General features: G+C 36.2%; 1 protein-coding gene across 11 annotated transcripts in view; it reads left to right on the forward strand.

Moving 5' to 3' along the window:
• dlg1 (discs large 1) overlaps window positions 1–22,242 on the forward strand; it is a 1,351,531-nt gene that overhangs the window by 917,673 nt on the left and 411,616 nt on the right. For all 11 annotated transcript variants that reach the window (XM_069849439.1, XM_069849443.1, XM_069849448.1 and 8 more), the window contains 2 exons: window positions 15,699–15,974; window positions 21,210–21,431. In XM_069849439.1, coding sequence (XP_069705540.1) covers window positions 15,699–15,974; window positions 21,210–21,431 — 498 coding nt within the window. The remainder of the gene's footprint in view (window positions 1–15,698; window positions 15,975–21,209; window positions 21,432–22,242) is intronic.

Below are 22,242 nucleotides of genomic sequence, written 5' to 3' on the forward strand. Positions count from 1 at the left end.
GCGAAAGACGAAGTGGAGCTGTTAGAATTATTTTCTGATTTGAGCTTAAAAATCGTGTTATCTACAATAAATCAGTTACGGTGTTTGTTACATTTACGACCATGTATCCCGATGTTTCTATAAGTACACCCTTTGACACGGAAAATGGTCGCTCTCCTGTAACATTAATTTATCCAAGTATCATTCGGGTTAAGCATTGCTAGCTATCTCCATACATATTACATAATTCATAGTTCTCGGTATAGTATGTAATGTAACGATGAAGTAGTAAATAAAGTACGAAATTTTATTTCCACATCTATATCTCCATCTTCTAATTCCATGTCCATTGTAGACTGTCTGAAGGAAATTACACTCCTTCATTCAGATTTGATAACTATTAAAATTAAATTATGATTTCAACAGATAATGAAAATATATTTCTGTTATAATAAGAGAAAAGCGCATTACATATAATTAACGTTGTTAAGCCTGCATTTCGCTTTTCGAAATTGGCATTACTGAATAACATCCAATTTCTTTATTGCAGTAATCGTTATTAATCTATTTCAACTTCACAATTATTGCTGAATAGGTTAAGTATTGGTAAATGTACAATTATCAACATTTTTGTGAGCGAATTTTAGAGATATTATTTACATTTTTATTTTATTCAAGAAGTAGTCCTAATAGTCGAGGTCTGAGATTACTATATAGATAATTTAATAGCACAAAAATCCATTTATTTATTTATTTTGCTAATAATTGTAACATAAAATATAATATAAACATAAAAAAAACTTTAGCTCACCCCTAAAAGAGTAGAACTCGTGGCCAGGGGCGGATTCCTGAATTGACACTAAAGAGTACCTATAGACTATAATAGAATTTGTGTTATGTCTACTACACAATAAAAATATATAAATTTAAATTTACAATTTTTCATTATTTATAAAAAATAGACTATAATAGAATTTGTCTTATGTCTACTACACAATAAAAATATATAAATTTAAATTTACAATTTTTCATTATTTATAAAATCCATACATATCTTTTTAAATTTAATACTAGAACTATTAGAATTGACAAGATTAGGATATTTAAATATAAATTTGTTATATATTCTTGGGCCTAAATTACTACTATGATTAAATACTGTAGCTGTATTGCATTTTGTTTCCATGGCGCTACAGCCCATGAAGGGCCAAGACCGACCAGCCGGCTGCTGGTCTCACGTCCACATGCCGAAGCTGAGGTAGTCGATCATCCAACCAGAATGAAGGTATCGTGTGGTTAGCTGGGGGGGGGGGAGCCGTTATAGCTGGTTTGCGAAACCAGATTTTCGCTACCTATCGTAGCTCCCCAAGTGCATCACGATGCTTTGTGGGCACCTGTCCCATACACTGGCCGAAATTTCATGAGAAAATTTCTTCCCTAATGGCGATTCGAACCAGCCCGCATTCCGTAACGCGAGTCCTAGGCAGGATGCCTTACTTAGACCATTTTGGTTCAAAGAATCTTAAAGAATTCATACCTTTTGTTTCATAACTATGAGAATATCATTCAAAATTATTTAGATTTTTATGTATGAATTTTATTAATACAATATAATAAAAATTGATTTTAATTTAAATCCTAAGTAATAAAATAAAATAGAATGAGCTGAGTATTAATTTAGTGTGAGTGTTTTTAGGTATGTACAGAATTCTGGCATGGTGAGCATATGCAGTTCTCTCAAATTATGTGTATTTTTCTTGCAATAAGGCTGAACCTCATCCTGTCCCTTATTGGCATTCTGAAAATCTGGTAACCTTATGGAAGACTGTCCATTACTGTACTTGTACACAAATTCGCTTCTACGAAGTTCGAACCGTTGTTAAGCCTGGAAACATTTGTAATTCAGCAGTGGAGGAAGAAAGATGTGGATAGACCTTATCCTGACATCGCGATTTGCTTACAAGCTACGCCATTGTGCCAGCCCACTTAAAGTGAACGAGCTCTACTTTGCTCGCGAGCAACAGGTTGAGCATGTCTGAACTGAATGTAAATCGCAACGCTCTCCGCTGTGCCATTGTGCGCCCCTCAGGGACATTAAGAATGAGATATAGGCTTATATATTCTGCGAGGGAAACGTTCGCTGAGAAGCCACGTAACTGTGAGTTTGGACGTTTGTTTCTCTGGTTGCCATGGTGTTTCGATCGCATAAGAATTACGTTTCATCATCGTGCTGGATCGGACACTCGTTACTTACGGTTATTGCTGCATAAGTTGAATATACAGGGTGGATGATAAGAATCTTTCCAAACTGTGCAGACTCATGTATGGTTAGACCAGCAACTCACGAACGGCATATAGTCGTCATGATATATTAATGTATTTTTATTTTGCACCAGTTGAGTCAAGGCTTTCATATGACATTTGTTTTTGGGGATCTGAAACAATGTTGAATGAAATTTTTATGGCTCAGAAGCGTATTGTCAGGTGCATAGCTGGTGTTGGTAATAGAATCTTCTGTAGGGAATATTTTTTACAGTGTAATATTCTTACTGCTTATGGTACGTGTATTTTTAATGTATTGCAATTAATTTATTGAAATCTGAATTTCGCCAAAATAGTGACTTTCATACTTATGATACGCGCAATAAAAATAGTTTACAGTAAGTATTCCGGCACATCATCTTACAAATATTAGCAGAACTTATATGGTTTCTGGTATTAAAATGTACAATAGCTTCCCTGAGGATATTAAATATACAAATAATACTCTTAAATTCAGGGGTTATATAAAAAATAAGTTAATACATTTGTGTACTTATAGTCTAGAGGATGCACGTGTGGGCCTTTGAAATCTTGCTTAATGTATTTTATATTTTGACTTACTGTAATATTAATGTATTGATGTATTTTATTGGGAATGTCTATGCATATTTATGCCTCTGACAATAAAGTTTATCTATATATCTATTTATTTATCTATCTACCTATCTGTCTGTCTCTGTCTGTCTATCTATCTATCTGTCTGCTGTCTGTCTATCTATCTATCTATCTATCTATCTATCTATCTATCTATCTATCTATCTATCTATCTATCTATCTATCTATCTATCTATCTATCTATCTATCTATCTATCTATCTATCTATCTATCTATCTATCTATCTATCTATCTATCTATCTATCTATCTATCTATCTATCTATCTATCTATCTATCTATCTATCTATCTATCTATCTATCTATCTATCTACCTATCTATCTATCTATCTATCTATCTATCTATCTATCTATCTATCTATCTATCTATCTATCTATCTATCTATCTATCTATCTATCTATCTATCTACCAATCTATCTATCTATCTATCTATCTATCTATCTATCTATCTATCTATCTATCTATCTGTCTATCTGTCTATCTGTCTGCCTGTCTGCCTGTCTGCCTGTCTGCCTGTCTGCCTGCCTGCCTGCCTGCCTATCTATCTATCTATCTATCTATCTATCTATCTATCTATCTATCTATCTATCTATCTATCTATCTATCTATCTATCTATCTATCTATCTATCTATCTATCTATCTATCTATCTATCTACCTACCTACCTACCTACCTACCTACCTACCTACCTACCTACCTACCTACCTACCTACCTATCTATCTATCTATCTATCTATCTATCTATCTATCTATCTATCTATCTATCTATCTATCTATCTATCTATCTATCTATCTGTCTAATACTGTTCTTCTGTTTTATCTGTGCCGGTGAGTGACCGGTAAATTTCAAATGACTTATCTTGGTCGTGAACATCAGAGCATTAATAGTACATATGCAACGAGCCTATAATGATAGTAATTAAGACGCAAGTATTCATACGAGCGTCTTAATTACCATTATAGGCAAGTTTCATACGACTTTTTATGCTCGACCATATTTCTAACTTGAAATTATTGAGATGTATACATTTTATTTTTATCTGACACGATCGGAAGTGACCTTGTTCTAGGTCGTGAATTGTGAGATGTGCGCAGACGCGAAAGTATTGATTTTTTCCTAGGAACAATAATGTCATTGACCTTGATGTAATCCCGTTAAACTTGATATAACCTTGATTATTGAATTCGACGTTGAAAACGAGATGACAAATTGAATTTATTTGAATATTATTTATGATTAACGCTAATTATTATAGCAACAGAATATAACCTTCTGCGACAGTATTGTATTTCCAGCCTCCGTCACTTTTCACTAATTCTCTTTCGATTGCATATCCGAGAATAATCGATACTTGCGGTTTTATAACGGTACAAAGCTGACTTGTCATTGGCTGAACACCTGTAAGCTGAGTTGTCATTGGCTGAACATCTGTACTTTAATGAGTAGGCGTACTTTAATGACATGCATTAAAGGAATGCTACCAGGTGTATAATTACTACATTTCGGCATGGTCGAGCATAAAAAGCATTACAAATTTCTGCTATGTCTCTTCCCCCTATTGCAAACTGTGACGTTGCACAGAGGTTTGTTTCTACAGGAGTTCGTGATGGTTTCAAAATTGTTCCAACCTAAACTATTGCGCATGATCAGCGACGATCAGTTTGAAACTAATTTGAATTCATTTACTTTAAAATAATGTAATAATCTAGTATATTGAAGACGTAATTAAATTTCACAGTATATTCCAGGCCTGGGCGCTATTAACGCGATTGAATCATTGCTGACCAGTCTTTAACTCTCCACTCTACCTTCCCGGACTGAGACAGTTATATTTTGGTGCGGTACTAGCGGATAGGAAGGTCGGTGACGGAATGTATCAGTGCCATTCACTAAAACCGTAGAAAACAAGGGTTAAAATGAAGTTATTACCGTAATTCAATGGAAACATACAGCAAATAATATAAAGTATACACATTAAAACCAAATGATATGTCAATCTTCATTAAACTATGACATTCGCTTAACTTTAGCCCTTGGTTTCTCCGTTTTTAATAAATGGCGCTTGGCCCACTATGGCTCTGAACCCTTCAATTGCACAATTTATATAAAGTAGATTAATTCAATTTACAAGCATAAACAATTCATCAGTTGAGCTATTTCAATTTAAATGTGAGCGCCTCTGGTTTAGAACTTTCTCAACACAGATGCTTATATTAGGCCTATATGTTTATAGTACATTATGCAACGAGCCTATAATGGTAGTAATTAAGACGCAAGTATGATTGTTTATGAAACGAGCGCAAGCGAGTTTCATAGTTTTCATTCGAGCGTCTTAATTACCACTATAGGCAAGTTTCATACGATTTTTTATGCTCGTCCTTATTTCTAACTTGAAAGTATTGAAAATTAGGTCTTTTTATGGTTATGTGCGAACTGACCTGAATTGTGAGATGTGCGCAGACGTGAAAGTATTGATTTTTTCCGAGGCCGAATGTCATTGACCTTGGCACAGAATAAGAATGAACATTAGTCTGATACAACCTGGGAAATGATTTAGAATTGAAAAACGAGATGACAGATTGAATTTATTTGAATATTATTTACAATTAACGCTAATTATTACAGTAACAGAACATAACCTTCTGCGACAGTATTGGATTTCCAGCCTCCGTAACTTTTCGCTAATTGTCTGTCGATTGCATATCCGAGAATAATCGATATAACGGTACAAAGCTGACTTGTGATTGGCTGAAGACCTGTACTTTAATGAGTAGGTGTACTTTAATGACATGCATTAAAGGACTGCTACTAGGTGTATGATTACTACATTTCGGCATGGTCGAGCATAAAATAAGTTAATCATAATCAGTTTCTTGATACCTTAAATTAAAAACAATTACGAGACCTTAGGTTTGAAATAAATTTCGTAGTAACATTCTCTTACAAACAACGCTGTTAAAATCCTTTAGTTGAAAATATATCGGCATTATTCTGTTCACGTAACAGTCAGCTTTCAGAAAGAGGATAAAAAGTAATTCCACGCTGTTGCCCCTCATATCTCTTTGCTAAGAACTCGTCATTTCCACAACGATCCATAATTATGTAATAAAAGAATTATGCATGCCACGCCTAACGCATATCACTTCCAAGCACCCGCGTGTCAGTCAAGGATGATGGAGCAGAACCCGGACGTTTCTGTACGATGGTCGATTAAACTGACACATCATATCAAAAGTTGAACCCTGATTCAGCTCTCACCCCAGTTTCCGAAATCCTGTAAGAGCTAATCCCCGTCAAAAACCAGAACGTCAATTCCCCTTTGTATATGCGCCGCCACTCACGCACGAACACAATCACTTGCACAGAGCCTCGCATATTACACGCGATCCCTAACAAGATAGGAAATGTGGACAAAACAGACGCGACGGGATTGTGGGAGTATCGCTCTGCAGCCGTGTATCGCTCTCTGTTGTTGCGCAACACTCATTATCTCTGCAACAGCGATGCTCGCTTGTTTTAAAGTTGAAGTCTCTTAGCTTTATGAATGGACACGAAGGCGCTAGTTTACACAACAGTTTTGCGCAGACTTATAATATTGGCGTCCGGATAGCAAACTTGTTTTATACTCTGTTATCTGAAGCTAAGGCCTAGTGCTAAAGTCTCTGACCATTTACACTATATACTGTTGGTGAAGCACCTTTTTTTGGTTGGACAAAAGTCACAATCCTTTAGACATGAAGGTGAAAAATAATATGAATGATGATAACGAAGACGATGATAATGTTTCAGATATAAATTTAATCATCATTTACTACACGGATTAAGCCTGAAGGTCTATTCCGAATTAAAAATGGTGTAATAAAAGCTAGGAATTCTAGGTGCGAAATTATGGTTAAAAAGACGCAAAAAGATAACTTATTTTAGTTGAAAAAGGTGCGAAAAAGATTACTTATTTTAGTTGAAAAAGGTGCGGAAAAGATGCAAATTTCAGATGTAAATATCCAATACTAGGGCTCGGATTTTTATCTGTATTAATGTCACGAGAACCTTTGGGGAAGCCGAGACGTAGATGGGAAGATAATATTAAAATGGATTTGAGGGAGGCGGGATATGATGGTAGAGACTGGATTAATCTTGCTCAGGATAGGGACCAATGGCGGGCTTATGTGAGGACGGCAATGAATCTCCGGGTTCCTTAAAAGCCAGTAAGTAAGTAAGTAATGTCACGAGAGGTCTGAGATTTATCTGGGAAATCTCAGACCTCGAGTGACATTTATTAGGACTATTTCGTGAATAAAATAAAAATATAAATAATATATCCCTAAAATTCGCTCACAAATTGTTAATAATTGTATATTTACGAATACTTAACCTATTCAGAAATTGTGAAGTTGAGATAGATTGAATATAGATTACTGCAATAAAGAAAGTGGAGGTTATTCAGTAATGCCAATTGCGAAAAGCGAAATACAGGTTTAGCAATGTTAATTATATGTACTACGCTTTTCTCTTATTATTATAACAGAAACTAGTGGCTTGTGCAGCAAATGCTGCAAACTAAGTTCATTAGACGTTCAAATAAACATTTTTCAGATTTATTTTCAATGAAGAATACCAGACATTTTGAAAGTTATTTGCTACCATAATAATGAAAGATACTCTCTCTCGAGCCAATACTGAAGAGAACCACGCATATAAATATCTACACCACACCGCCATTAAATATATGAAAAAGACTCAACCCCACTTGATTAATAACTATAAAAATATTTGATTTGTAGTAATATTATTATCTTACGTAAGTTTTATAGCTTTCCGTAACATATATTTTTTTATTTTTTTTTTTTATTTTAGTAGGTTATTTTACGACGCTTTATCAACAGCTTTGGTTATTTAGCGTCTAAATGAGATGAAGGTGATAATGCCGGTGAAATGAGTCCGGGGTCCAACACCGTAAGTTACCCAGCATTTGCTCATATTGGGTTGAGGGAAAACCCCGGAAAAAACCTCAATCAGGTAACTTGTCCCAACCGGGAATCGAACCCGGGCCACCTGGTTTCGCGGCTAGACGTGCTAACCGTTACTCCACAGGCGTGGACCGCAGTAACATATAGTATATACTGTATTCTATATAGCCGCCACTCAGTAAAATATAGAAATCAAAATTTAATTTCAGTTATACTGTACATCTACTTATATAACCCCAAAACGTTTCACTTTCATATCATCAATATAGCATTAATATGTATAATTAATGAAAAATAGTCACATCATGGCATTAACTACAATAATATTTTATTTCTAATGGTAATAATGTCATCAAACCACCTCAAGTGTTGTAGTTTTTAATATCCAATACACAGCTGTACCCAGAAAATCACACACCACAGAATCGAACCTGTAAATTATTTTAGTAAGTTAAGTTTTTAATAATCAATTTAATTTGAGCTCTGAATATGTCAGCATTCTTGCAGATCATGCCCTTCGTGTAATATTGTGTGTTTTGTTTTATTCTGAAATGCAATTAGCTCGTTCTTAAAATTGACGAAAGATGGATTTTGGAAAATAGGAAAATTATGTTGAAAAATTGACATTTCACTGAAAACTACTATTTTTCTGAAAAACTTCGAGTTCCAAGCTTCAAAATGAGGGGTCATTTATTAAAATCCGTTCAGCCGTTTTCCCGTAATTTCCATTACCAGTTCAAATTATATACGTTTTCATTATCTGCTGAAATCATAATAATATAATTTAATCATTTTATAATATAATTACAAATAACCTGATTAATACATTAATTAAATTAATTGTTGAAAACGCAGTTATCAAATCTGAATGAAGTAGTGTAATTTTTTTCAGATAGCCTACAATGGACATGGAATTAGAAGATGAAGATGTAGATGTGGAAGTAGAATTTCGCACTTTATTTAATACTTCGTCGTTACCTTGCACACTATACCGAGATCTAAGAACTATATAATATTGTGTGGAAACAGCTACATAGCAACGCTTATTTATTCACACTACAGCGAGACATATGTTGGCTAAAGAGTGACGCCATCTCTGTATAGATAATTAAAACACGTATTTTATTACGCCAACGGAAGGCAGTTTGATCAAAACCCTTGTATATAATATGCATTGTCTTTGGGTTTGATATGCGCTGATGTTACATAAATTTGAACATCTGACTTTCTATTAATTGCTTAATTTCATTCACGTAATACAGATTTTATAGGTTACAATTAGGTTAATTACCTGTGGGCGCGGGACCATGTGTTAGCTGTGCCTTATTTCGACCGTTACTCCGTGCTACAGGAAAGCATTTTCCATAGATCGACAAACTCATTCTCGCTGTAGTGTGTAACGGGACTGAAGCTGCATCTACACAGTTCATTTTTCCATGCGCGTATGCATGCAGTCTGGGAAGAATATTGAAATGATCAAATTTAAAACGTACGTTCAATTAAGATGCATGAAGATTTTGTGTCTACATGGTGCACCGTTTTGAACATCGTCTTCACTGCGTAAATATATTAATTAATATTAGCTATCAATCTTACATTCATTGCTTGAATGCATAAACTTGCAAGAACAGTTTAACCGTGTATATGTATCTTAATATATTCATGCTCATCAATTTACGGGGAAACAGTTGGCGACACCGACTAAACAAAAGAACGACCATGCGATAAATTGATAGCGATAAATCTAGCTGCAAAAATTATTGCGATGTTTGATTGTGATTGGTTGAAATTCAAAATTTCATTACACATCATTGGTCGAAAATGGATTGACGTCTTACAAACGAAATAGTCACCTAAAAATCGGAAAAATGTTTATTTTTTATGTGCTAAAAATATGGAAAATATATATTAGCCTATATGGAAGCAGATTATGCTAATTCACACGGACCACAAACTGAAGTCATTGTCGACGTCTGTGGTCGTGAGACGGCGGTATCACCCACAGCACAACTGCAGAATTGTCGTCAGTGGTCGAGCGCAACTCGCACGTGCGACTTGCCAACCACACGCCAATCACTCGCCGCCGACACTGTATCCTTGGAAACGATAGACGCTTTACACCGTATCCTTGGAAACGATAGACGCTTTCTTGGCAAATAGCAAGCTTGCGGTGTGGTTGTCTGGTCGATATGGACTTCAAGCTACCACAAAAAAGAAGTCCGCGTGTGGTCGGTTCCGCCGACAGCACAACCACACACAAACTGCAAAATAATCGCAAATTGTCAGCCGTGTGAGTTGAGCCTAAGGATGAAACGCAGTGGATCTCATCGTGTACCTCCCGTCCACGACGCTATCGGTTCTGGCCTTAATGGTCTCGATTGTTGCGCAGCAGCTCCGTTTTTCGACAGAATCCCAACACGTGACCAAGAGTTTCCGTTTCTTTGCAGCTGGGATGGCTGGATTATTATTATTATTATTATTATTATTATTATTATTATTATTATTATTATTATTATCATTATTTATAAAACAGTTATATTACCGGTTGCTCTGTATGGTTGTGGAACTTGGACTCTCACATTGAGAGACGAACAGAGATTAAGGGTGTTTGAGAATAAGGTGCTTAGGAAAATATTTGGGGCTAAGAGGAATGAAGTTACAGGAGAAATGAGAAAGTTACACAACGTAGAACTGCATGCATTGTTATTCTTCACCTGACATAATTAGGAACATTAAATCCAGACGTTTGAGATGGGCAGGGCATGTGACACGCATGGGCGAATCCAGAAGTGCTTGTAGAGTGTTAGTTGGAAGGCCTGAGGGAAAAACCTTTGGGGAGGCCGAGACGTAGATGGAAGGATAATATTAAAATGGATTTGAGGGAGGTGGGATATGATTATAGAGACTGGATTAATCTTGCACAGGATAGGGACCAATGGCGGGCTTATGTGAGGGCGGCAATGAACCTCCGGGTTGCTTAAAAGCCATTTGTAATTAAGTGTTATTATTATTATTATTATTATTATTATTATTATTATTATTATTATTATTATTATTATATATCCCATGCCTCTGAACCATAAAGCAATGTTACCGCCATTATCTTATAGAACTTTACTACTGTATCGTCCCTTACTTTCCCATATACAGATCTTTTTATTGTGCCAGTTACTTTATATGAATGTAACGTCTCTCAAAATGCGATAACACAGGTACAGTTTCACTTTATTTATTTACTTATTTATTTATTTATTTATTTATTTATTTATTTATTTATTTATTTATTTATTTATTTATTTGTTTATTTATTTGTTTGTTTATTTATTCATTTACTTATTTATTTAATTTACATACTTGCTACTCATGGTGCAGGCACATAATTTCACGTACCTGCAATGATGCTCCCTCTAGCAGACATTGCCGAGCTATAGTTTCCTACCTCAACATGTCTCATTGGTACCATCTGTCACCTCACAAATAGGTAGCTTAAAAAGGATTTTTCAACACTTTCTATATTCATCGTGCCTCTCAAGAATCAGTAATGTAAGACAGAATCTTTTTAAAAAGTTCTATTTTCATTTTAGTAAATGTTCCCTGGAGTATCATAATCTTCATGATTTACTTTATATTGATATGTTCCCATCGCAGCAATTTCTCTATTTTCCTTCGCTGCCACAAAATTAATAGTTATTCATTGTCTTTAAGCTTAAGGAAACTTCTAACATAACGCAATGTGTCACTAAATTGCAGTGAAGCATTCAGGAATACTCCAGGCAGCGCAATCCAATAGCTTTAGGACGAAACTCGTGTATGAAACAAATGTGGCTATAACGAGAAAGTAATGGCAGAGCATTCACGTCTGTGGTAACTGTAGGGGGATTTTCTGCAGGTTGGGAACATTCTACAAATTTCATGGTGTTTCCCTTCCGAACAGCATTACATTGAGGACGGCTTTATATGAAAATAAAATTGATCTTTTTATAGTCGTTAACTCTTTTTTGAATTCAGGATCGGTTCTATTTGTCCTGAAATTAATTTCTGCGGAATTAAAAGTTTCGCGTGTTAAATGGTTATGTCAGAAATCGTTATCAATTTCTGTTTGCTGCGTTACGATAGGCCTATGATGATCCTTTTATTCTAATTCTAGAAACATTAGAAAGATTGTTATTATTTTAATAGTAGGTAAAAAGTGAGTTTTACATCTTGTTTCATTACGAAATTAAATAGGGGAAATCAGGCAAACATGGGCACACAGATAATATGAGCACATGTTACCCTAATTCTTCATGAGTTACAAAGCATCAGATAGTATATTGGTACATCTAAAGTAAGATGGCGAACCATAGTGTGAATGATGTTGATGCTGCTGGACACGTGAACGCTACAAATACAATTATGTATGTGAGTGCACTTTGGAACATAGCAAAAATAGTGCTGGGTCATTCCATACAAAATTTTAAGAATATGCCAGCGATGTTATGAATTTTTTTGTGCTTTTAATATAATAATGTTATTATGAAAATAAATTAAACTGCCAACTATGACCGTCATATCATTAATATTCTAGTCATACGGATGACTGAAAAATGGGTGGCAGTTACATGTTATCCATAATTTAAAATATTCTCGACACTCTATATGAAGTGTCATCGAAACTAAACAGACGTCATTGTAAACCTGAATAACACATTTTAATACCTTAAAGGCTAATCCGAATAATATTAAGGCATGCTCATAAAAATGCCTCATTGAAAAAAAAAGAAATAGTTTTATATTCGAATGCACCAATTCAAGAAAATCTTATTCCTAATCCATCTCCCAAATTTTATGATATCTCAAAAAACCTATGAATAATTAAATTAATAAAATTATTAATCTTTGTTCCGACGGTCGAAAATCGCTTGCTGTGTGTGGCAGTTGCAGCGTTCGCAAGACTTCGTAACGATGAGTAATCTCAAACGACCGTCCCCCTGACCTTGATCACGCAACATTCTGTTCGACAGCCTATCTACTGAGTTCCTTTGTTCTGGTGAGTTATTTTTATTAAAAACTCACATGATATTTAAGTCTACATTTCCCTTATTTATTCTTTGTTTAATTTCCTCCCGAGTTTGAATGGGTTATACCTTTTAAAATAGATATACTCTAAAATGTTTTAGGTTTTCAAGCTGTTATCATTACTCAAGTGCAAGGTATAGAGTAAAATGCCTTACGGTGCTCATATTTGTTTAACCTCCTCTACACAGGGTGAATACTTAATGCCGTCTTCGAAGACCGGCGCGCGATAGAGGATATTGTGGCGATGGATTTCGAGATAGGAACCGTTATGATATGATGATTAGTTATGGAGATATTAGAGACAATATCCAGAAATCGAATGTGATAATTGTTACTTTTGATTGATAACGCTTAGTAATTGGAGTTAAATGTGAAGAACATAACAACGATCTGATGTGTGCGACATGTATCTGTCCCTAAATGGTCGGATTTCTAAGTTTACGCGCAAGAATTGCGAAGAAAATAAATATGTAGCTGGTTTGTCTTCAAGTACTGTACTGTGAGTTCTCTGTGCAGTTTCCCAGTTTAAAATGATGTTACAATATTTGTCTCGCATTGTGAAGTAAGGTTAAGCACGTGATGTAAACATTGCGTACATCAAGCAGGCACCGGTTTTCAAACCGTGCTGCGCGACCCACCCGCTGTCCGGCATTGAACTAATTCCTAGTAAACCTATGTGTTCGATGCTAGGAGTGACGAAACTGCAAATTGGAAGTGAGGGATGTTCGACGAGGACATGTGGGAGTAGACAGGATGAAGGGAGACGATATGTTAACCCTTATAGTCACTAATGATGAGTCTTAGATGCAACATTATAATCTGTGCATTTCGAACTGGCCACTCAAGCAATGGACTGAATTTTCCATGTGTGCTTACCCCAATCTTGAACCATTCTTCTCAACTAAAGTCACCTGGGACAGCAGGAATTACCAATGCTTTAGTTCACAATGTTCAGGTCAGTGACTAGTGCGTGGTTTGTACTTTTGTACGTGACCTTGAGCCTCCAGTTTGAAAAATTCACAGATTAAGTCATTATCAGCCCGAGACAAAGCTTGCATCAGTGTTCGGGATCAAGTCGCAGAGGTGCCTCTATTGTGCAGTTTTTGCTTCTTTGGTACGCTTTTGCGCTCATCAATAGCACTGCTATCTAGAGTCATCATTGTCGTACTCCACAAATAATTGTTTCAGTTTGGAATGTTTCTAGAATTTGGCGTACTATAAATATATTGTAGACTTGAAAAATCATTGCAGGAAATGGTAATTTGTACCATCAATGAATGATACAGGAACAGTTGAATACAATTTTGCCCGCGACGGTGGAGATTCATGACATCATCTGCCATTTCTTTTGTCACAGTTTGAAGAACAATAAAGGATCGGGGAAGGACGAGTCGTCCTAAAATGTATACTGTTTTCGCTGTAAGAAAAATACTAATGTAAATACAAGCACGTGGCTGTCATACCCATGATTGGCTCACAGTCCAAACACTCACATGACGCAGGAAAATATAGTCCATATTTGGAAACTATCATCTTGCATTATTTGATAATAAAAAATTGAATTCTAGTTGTTAAATACAATGAAACGTATAACTTCAATCATATGTAAAACGATATGTAAAAGAAAAGCTACTTTTATATTTTGTTATGTACTATGAACGCGGATGAATACAAACAGTAATACCAAAGTAGTTTGTTCTTGTAACAAGCTGGCGTCACTTGAGCTCGCAGTTGTTCATGTAAGCACGTGGTACTGGGTTTGAAGCAGCAGCTTGATATTGACACTTCGTAGATGTTGTATGATTATTCTCAATCATATGTTATATTGCAATGTTAAAGTTTCTGATATATTTATTTTTTTTAATCCCTTTATGCTTATTAGGTCATTCTTGATGAATAATTCAGTCTTCTGCATCCTCGGTGTGTGTGGTTATTAAACATAAGAGTGGAAACCCTCTGAAAAGCGGAGAAAAACAAATAGTCTTAAATGTATATAATAAGTTATGTGAGTTTTAATTAGAGAAATTATAAAGTAATTGTCCGGCTATTTCTTTGGAGCTTTCGAGTAATTGGAGTCCTCTGGTGGTGTTACCAGCACCACGCAGAGCTAGATTGGTGGCAGGGCTGCTACCTTATGGTATCCAATCAGGCCATCATGTATATTAACCCTGAATGAAGGGGTACTCCCTCCGCCTTTCCAGCCGTTGAAGTCTTCACCCTTGTTACCCCGGGCATGGGGTGCTAGTTTTGGTCCACCCCGAGTATTTCATTTCCTCGGTACCACCTATATATAGGAGGCATTCCCTAATCCGCCACCTAGGGAGGCACCCGATGGGGGACTAGCACAAATCCCTCACGGGGTAATTGTTAATCGCTGACTATGTACCCATTGGAAAAAGAAGTATCGGCCGACCAGCAAAAAGATGGATACAAGAAATAAAGGAGCCGCAACGGGCTTAAAGCCTACAGCTTGAAGCAGAAGAAGAAGAAGAAGAAGAAGATAAAGTAATTGTTTCCTAAGCAAATGAATGCATAGTAGTGAGGTTAGGTCTACTTGACGAGTATCGGGAAATGTTTAACATGAAGCAGAATGTACAACAGGAGGCGGGAACATGTACTGAGAATCTATGGCGCCAAACAGCGGCCAATGAAGCCTCACTTCAGTCACGTGCTATTGTTTACATTAGGATTTTATTAAAGCGAAAAGATTATAGTAAGGAATTGGTATCAATAACCCACCATTTGTGATGGTTGCAGGTGAACGGGGATGCGGAGTGGGAGTACGAAGAGATCGTGTTGGAGCGAGGCGGCGCGGGTCTGGGCTTCAGCATTGCTGGCGGCACGGATAACCCGCACATCGGCGATGACACGGCCATCTACATCACCAAGCTGATCCCCGGCGGCGCTGCTGCGGCGGACGGTCGGCTGCGTGTGAACGACACCATACTGCAAGTGAACGACGTCACCGTGGTGGACGTGCCGCACGCCGCAGCCGTCGACGCGCTCAAGAGGGCCGGCAATGAAGTTAGACTTGTGAGTACCTCGACAGAAGAGTACAACTCTGTAGACTGAAACATCATTATTTCAGATAGAGTACTGCCCGTGTCTCACGTCCTGAACCGAGAGTTCCCTAGTCCTTATAACCACGCCTCTTAGGTCTGCTCGGACCGATACGGGAGCTGCAGCGTGGCGGCACGGCAGCATATTACATGTTCTGAAAACATTACCTATGCCATTGCAGGATCTTTACTGGTTATAATACTGGATACTCTAATCGTGGTTACCACTATCGCTATTATCTCTGATGGCGATTTCCTAAAACGTATGTACACACTAGTCAGTATGTTCAGTAGGTATGTTCAGACTGGACAACTGCTGAATTACCATAGAGCAGCATTTCTCAAAGTATGTTCTGGGGTTCCGTGAGTCCTATATGATTCTAACCTATCTGATGATATTTTTTCCCCCTTTCTTAACTGTAAATGAGCACAAACGCTACTTAGGTGTAAATTTTTCTGACATTTTGTATATTCGATTCCCTCATCGTTTCAAATGCATATCATTTTACCTTTTAGGTCTGTTTCCAAATTATATGTAATACGCTTTGTCAAATTTGGCAACCGTTTCATAAGGGAAGCTAACTTTCTTCTGCTTTTATACTTTACTTGGTTATTTAACGACATTGTATCAACTGCTAGGTTATTTTGCATCGATGGAATTGATGATAACGAAATGGTATTTGGCGAGATGAAGTCGGGGATTCGCCAAAGATTACCTGACATTCGCCTTACGGTTGGGGAAAACCTCGGGGAAAAAATCCAATCAGGTAATCAGCCCAAGCGGGAATCGAACCCGCGCTCGAGCGCAACTCTGGATGGATAGGCAAGCGCCTTAGCCGACTGGGCTGCTCCGGTGGCTATTTTATACTTAGTGGATACTATAAAAATATATAGAAATGTTACGAAAATATGAAAACACCGATAATAATAATAATAATAATAATAATAATAATAATAATAATAATAATAATAATCCAAGAATATGCGTAACAATAATATTCCAATAATATGCGTAATAATAATATGTTTAATGAACATCTAAAACGGAAAATACTCATAATACTTATCACTTTCATCACTGGTATTAGTGTGTAGTTACAGGAATTGATGAGTAGGTTTTGTAAGGGGACAGCCTATACATTCGCTTGTCCATGGCTGATCATGCTCCATAGCTGACGAAAGGAATCCTGAAAAGGCCGATGTGTTGAACGTAGGGGAGTAGGCACATGCGGTACCCAGCACCTCCTACTCTCCCCCTCTGCATCTCGCCCCGCAAAGAAACAGCTCAGGAAGTGAGGCACGGGCAGTACATGTTTGACCCATTCGTCGATCTGTAGTCCGCTGGAGTTATGCTTTACTGCTCGAAATCAAGAAAATTAGAGTTCACTCTATAGTTAATAAATATCCAATGAATGAATGAAGTCTGAAAAAATAGATGAATTAATAAAAACAGAATCCTCCATATACGCGCTTCTCTCACCGCAAGCTCAGCGGAATTTTCGCTTTCATCGCGAGGAAAATGATTATAAACAAATTAAAATTAATACAATTGCATCTTACCTGCGTGAAAAATGTTCAAAGTGTCCTTGTCCAGAGTTCAGTTTATGATTTTGTGAAACGGAGTATGTAATGACCAGGCTTCGAGACTTGGGACCCGATACAATAAGTTTACTGTGCATGTGCTATAGGTTGTTGAATAGCTGGAGGTAGTGAAAGGTAGGGATGTGTTGAGGTAACAACGTTGCTACTTAGAATAGAGTACGGTAGTATGGGGAACACACACATATGTACATTCTGAAAGTAAATATACATTACACAATGATAATGTCAAAAGAATGTGAAAAGTATTTATTCTCCTGTCTTTTATAAGCATTTGTGTTTAATTATACACAGTGTTAATAGTGGAAATAAACATGTCGCAATTTTAATTTCTTCATTTATCCTATTGGTCGTCTTTAGAAAGTGGAGTTACAGTACCGAATTGCAATGTATTACAAGATACATTTTCAGCGTCTCAAACGTAAATATTTTTTGCTTATCTGCCAAACACAGTTTGTATTGTGAAAAGCTGCGCTCTACGTCGCATGACGTGATAGGAGCAAAACGAAGAAACATAACATCATTGCAGTCTCTAAGAGAGAAGAGTCCTTTGTTTTCGGGTGACAATGTCCAATAATTTGCTGTTTATATTACACAATGTTCCATATCCGTTATTTTTACATAAAATTGATTTCCACTTCTGTTTTACACGTTCAGTAACCGGTGTACTTAGTGCCTCATTAAATCTCCGTGTCATTTTCTCAACTAATTTGAGGGCTTCCGGTATCTCTTGCTCTGACTTTTCTAACAGTGTAATAGTTTCAGACACAGTTTGAAAATAGGTTTGTATGAAAACCAAATTATTCATCAGAATCTTCAAATCCAGAGCGTTTTCCTTTGCGTATTTGTTGGCATTCGTTCTACAGTACCCCCACCCACTGTACGCTTTATCGCTATACTCATTATGCCGTTATGCGCATTTCCCACTGAACTGCTCTATTGGGTGCGAAGTCTCGAAGCCTGATAATGACTCAAAGAAGAAAATTGTAAAAATAACATAAAATAAGAAATAAAGTTCTTATCTCAAGCTTTTATTGTTAGCAATATTCCCCATGTTTTTTAATGATTAACATAGAAACGTTTTAACCAATTATTTGTGTACAAAAACTCCCCCTAATGAGAGACCACCCCTCTGAAAGACCAATTTTTCATGGAACCAGCAGTGGTCGTTTAATATAGGTTTTACTGTACTAAAAAATTGTATATTTTGCATATAGGAGTTATTGCAGGAACAACGACGATATACAGCAATGAAATGTGTAAATTATTTATTACTTTCCCGAGCAAGAGTCATTGTAACAACTGAGATACAAAATATCTTAAGCCCCATAACCTTCTCCTTGATATTTCAAAGAGGAATATCAATTCTAAGGTTTCTTTCTAGAGCAATTGTGTAATATTTCTTCTAAAAAATTATATCTCGAAGGAGCTTTGAATTTCGCTAACAGTAGAGACTTGAAAGAAATCTTGAAGACAGGATCTTTGTGTGAATATACGTCCTGTTTGTTTCTTCGTCTCTTCAGATGAAATTTCTATGCAAAAATTCTTCTCCGTCTCATCAAAGCAATCCAACAAGATGAATAAATTTTCATGAAGTACTTTCTTTCATCGTCAGTCTTGATTGCGTGATGCATATCTTATTTTATTAGAATTTCTGACATTGCTCTCAACATTTTTAACTTTAAGCACATTTTCATAGTCAACATCCTCGAGTTTGAAATAATTTGTTAATGTGTATTCTTTTTACCATCAACGTCAGTCTTTATTCCGGCCCTTCTCGGACAAAGACAGTTCTGCTTAGTTTTACGTCATATAGTACAATTTGAAAATGGAAACATTTTTCTATAATTTATTAAACAAATTATAAATATTTTGAATAGTTAATGTCTTGAACTATTATTTATTTATTTATTTATTTTTTTTTTGCAAAATAAAACGGTTAGCCATGAATTTAAATTGAACAATCGCGAAAATCGTTAAAATAAATCTTGCAACGCAGGGCACTGTCGCGTGTCACCGACTTTGTGCAGCAGAGGGAGAGGGGAAGGTAAGAAGTTCACGTCGCGTGCTGTTGCCAATTGCTTCATAGAAACAGCGATTTCCTCTAAAACTGTGAATGTTGGAGAAAAACACTTGTTTAGATTTTTCAAATCTCTCCTCATGATCTACGAGTACTGCCAGTTTCATTTTGGTGCAGAAGTTACCATCCATCCTGTATAATATGTATGTTATAATATTTTAATCTGAATTGCGCTATGGTCTATAATGTGTTGACATATTTTACGTTATGAAGCGAAACATCGCCTTTCAAACGAGTAATTAATTAATGCTGTATTCAAGAATAAATTTAACGTACTCTTGAAGCATCTCAATTTCTTACACATTTACAGAGATTTCATTTGTTAACTATAACTAGAATCATTTGTTTAAAGTGAAATGTAGTTACAATCATTGAAGCACTCTGTCAATTCTAAAACATTTAAATATTTAAATTAAATACAGTATATTTGAATTGTACAGCCAGGATAAATTATATTTGTTTTCAGATATAAAAGTAATGTAGTGTACAGTAGAAACTCGATTATCTGGGCCTTAGTTATCCGGATCCTCAATTATCCGGTCGCGAAGAGCGCATTTTTTTTACAATATGTCGATGTGTTACGTAAGTAGGAAGGAGAGGAAGTGATAGTCGCTTGTTTACTTCTGTGGCAAGTGTTTTGAAAAGTAAGAAGAGGCAGAAATAGTCCAGCTATTACAGCTGAAAAAGATTCGCGATTTAGCTGTCACGGAAAAGTTGAAGACTATCCAGCAAAAGAAAATTAGCGATTTCTTCAAACCGGCCTAGAATTCAAGTTTTGAGCCTTCATACTATAATTGTTCATAAACGTTTTGTTGTGCAGTACGTTTATTTTATTACTGTTCATGTGTTACAATAATTCTGTAGCATTTTGAAATTCTTGGTTATATCGTTTTAACATTTTTAATTCGATTATCCTGACGACCCCTGGTATCAATTGGTCCGGATAATCGAGTTTCTACTGTACTATCAAGAACAACAATTTTGTATACCTTATGTACGTACAGTAATGGCAAAAAAAACCGGACCGATCCTTGTAGCTGATTTCAGAGCCTTGTTCACTCCAGAGCACGATATACTGGTAACTAAGACTTTAGTAGTTCGAATCCTGCCTAGGAAGGAAACTTTTTTTGTTCCTTATTCAAATTTATTCCCAATACTTTTCGATTGCAGTGATATTTTACTACTTAATTAACTTATTATTCCCAGAATATGAATTTTACCAGCAATCGAAAAGTATTGGGAATAAATTTGAATAAGGAACAAAAAAAAAAAGTTTCCTCCACAGCCAGGATTCGAACCACGAAAGTCTTAGTTACCAGTCTATCGTGCTCTGGAGTGAACAAGGCTCTGAAATAGCTACAAGGGTCTGTCCGGTTTTTTTCGCCACTAGTGTACATTTAACTCTTGAATTGAGAAGTAGCTTCCTGTAGAGGTGCAGGTAGTTTAGGTAAATATCTGTAGGCCTAAATTTATAACTATCTGACTACATTCTTCTTGTAAAACAGTGCTAATCTCTGCATTCTGCTTCAGTATGTTCGAAGACGCCGCAGTCCAGGCAATGTTCGGTTGCTGGAGATTGAGCTACTTAAGGGCACAAAAGGCCTTGGGTTCAGTATTGCTGGTGGAATAGGCAACCAGCACATCCCAGGCGACAATGGCATCTACGTAACCAAGATCATGGATGGAGGAGCGGCGCAGATTGATGGCCGCCTGTTGGTCGGAGACAAGCTGGTCGCAGTCCGCAACACGCCGGTAACTACATACACAATCAAATAGTTTACATTGAAGAGTGAAACCTGAGTTATAAGTCATCATAATTAATACAAGTTAAAATTTAGAAATAATTGGAGGGTTCAGAACCATAGTGGGCCAAGCGCCATTTACTAAAACCGTAGAAAACAGGGGTTAAAATGAAGTTATTACCATAATTCAATGGAAACATATAGCAAGTAATATAAAGTATACACATGAAAACTAAATGATATGTCGATCTTCATTAAACTATAGTATTCACTTAACTTTAACCCTTGCTTTCTCCATTGTTAATAAATGGCGCTTGGCCCACTATGGCTGTGAACCCTTCAATTCTTTATGTCTAAAGGAAATGAATATTTAACATACAGTGTGAATCTAAATTCAACCGACAAATTACCAGGAGTTGGAGAGGACATCTAAACAATTACATATAGGAAACCAGTGGTCAAAAAGCAATATTATTCACAAGATACAGAGTGTTAAATATTTTTATTTGAAAACTCTGCCTTTCCCCTTACTTTCAATTTGTAACATTTTCGTTGTCATATAAATTGCTCTTTAAGCCTAAATCCATGATAGCAACAGACATAAGAGAGAAATCATACGATATCACCTTCTGAAAAAGAATAATCGCATGATTGCAGATAACTGCCGGTGGTCATATAAATGTAATATGCAGTAAAAATCTTAAAAATTAATAAATACATTTACGACATAAATATTTACTATTAGGGAAATACCAATTACGGTGGCGAGCTATTTCAGCTTATACAGGGTCTTCCATATATGACGTTTCTCTCACAACGCA

This window comes from Periplaneta americana, chromosome 16 (assembly GCF_040183065.1).
Source record: "Periplaneta americana isolate PAMFEO1 chromosome 16, P.americana_PAMFEO1_priV1, whole genome shotgun sequence".
In the NCBI taxonomy this organism is placed as follows: domain Eukaryota; kingdom Metazoa; phylum Arthropoda; class Insecta; order Blattodea; family Blattidae; genus Periplaneta; species Periplaneta americana.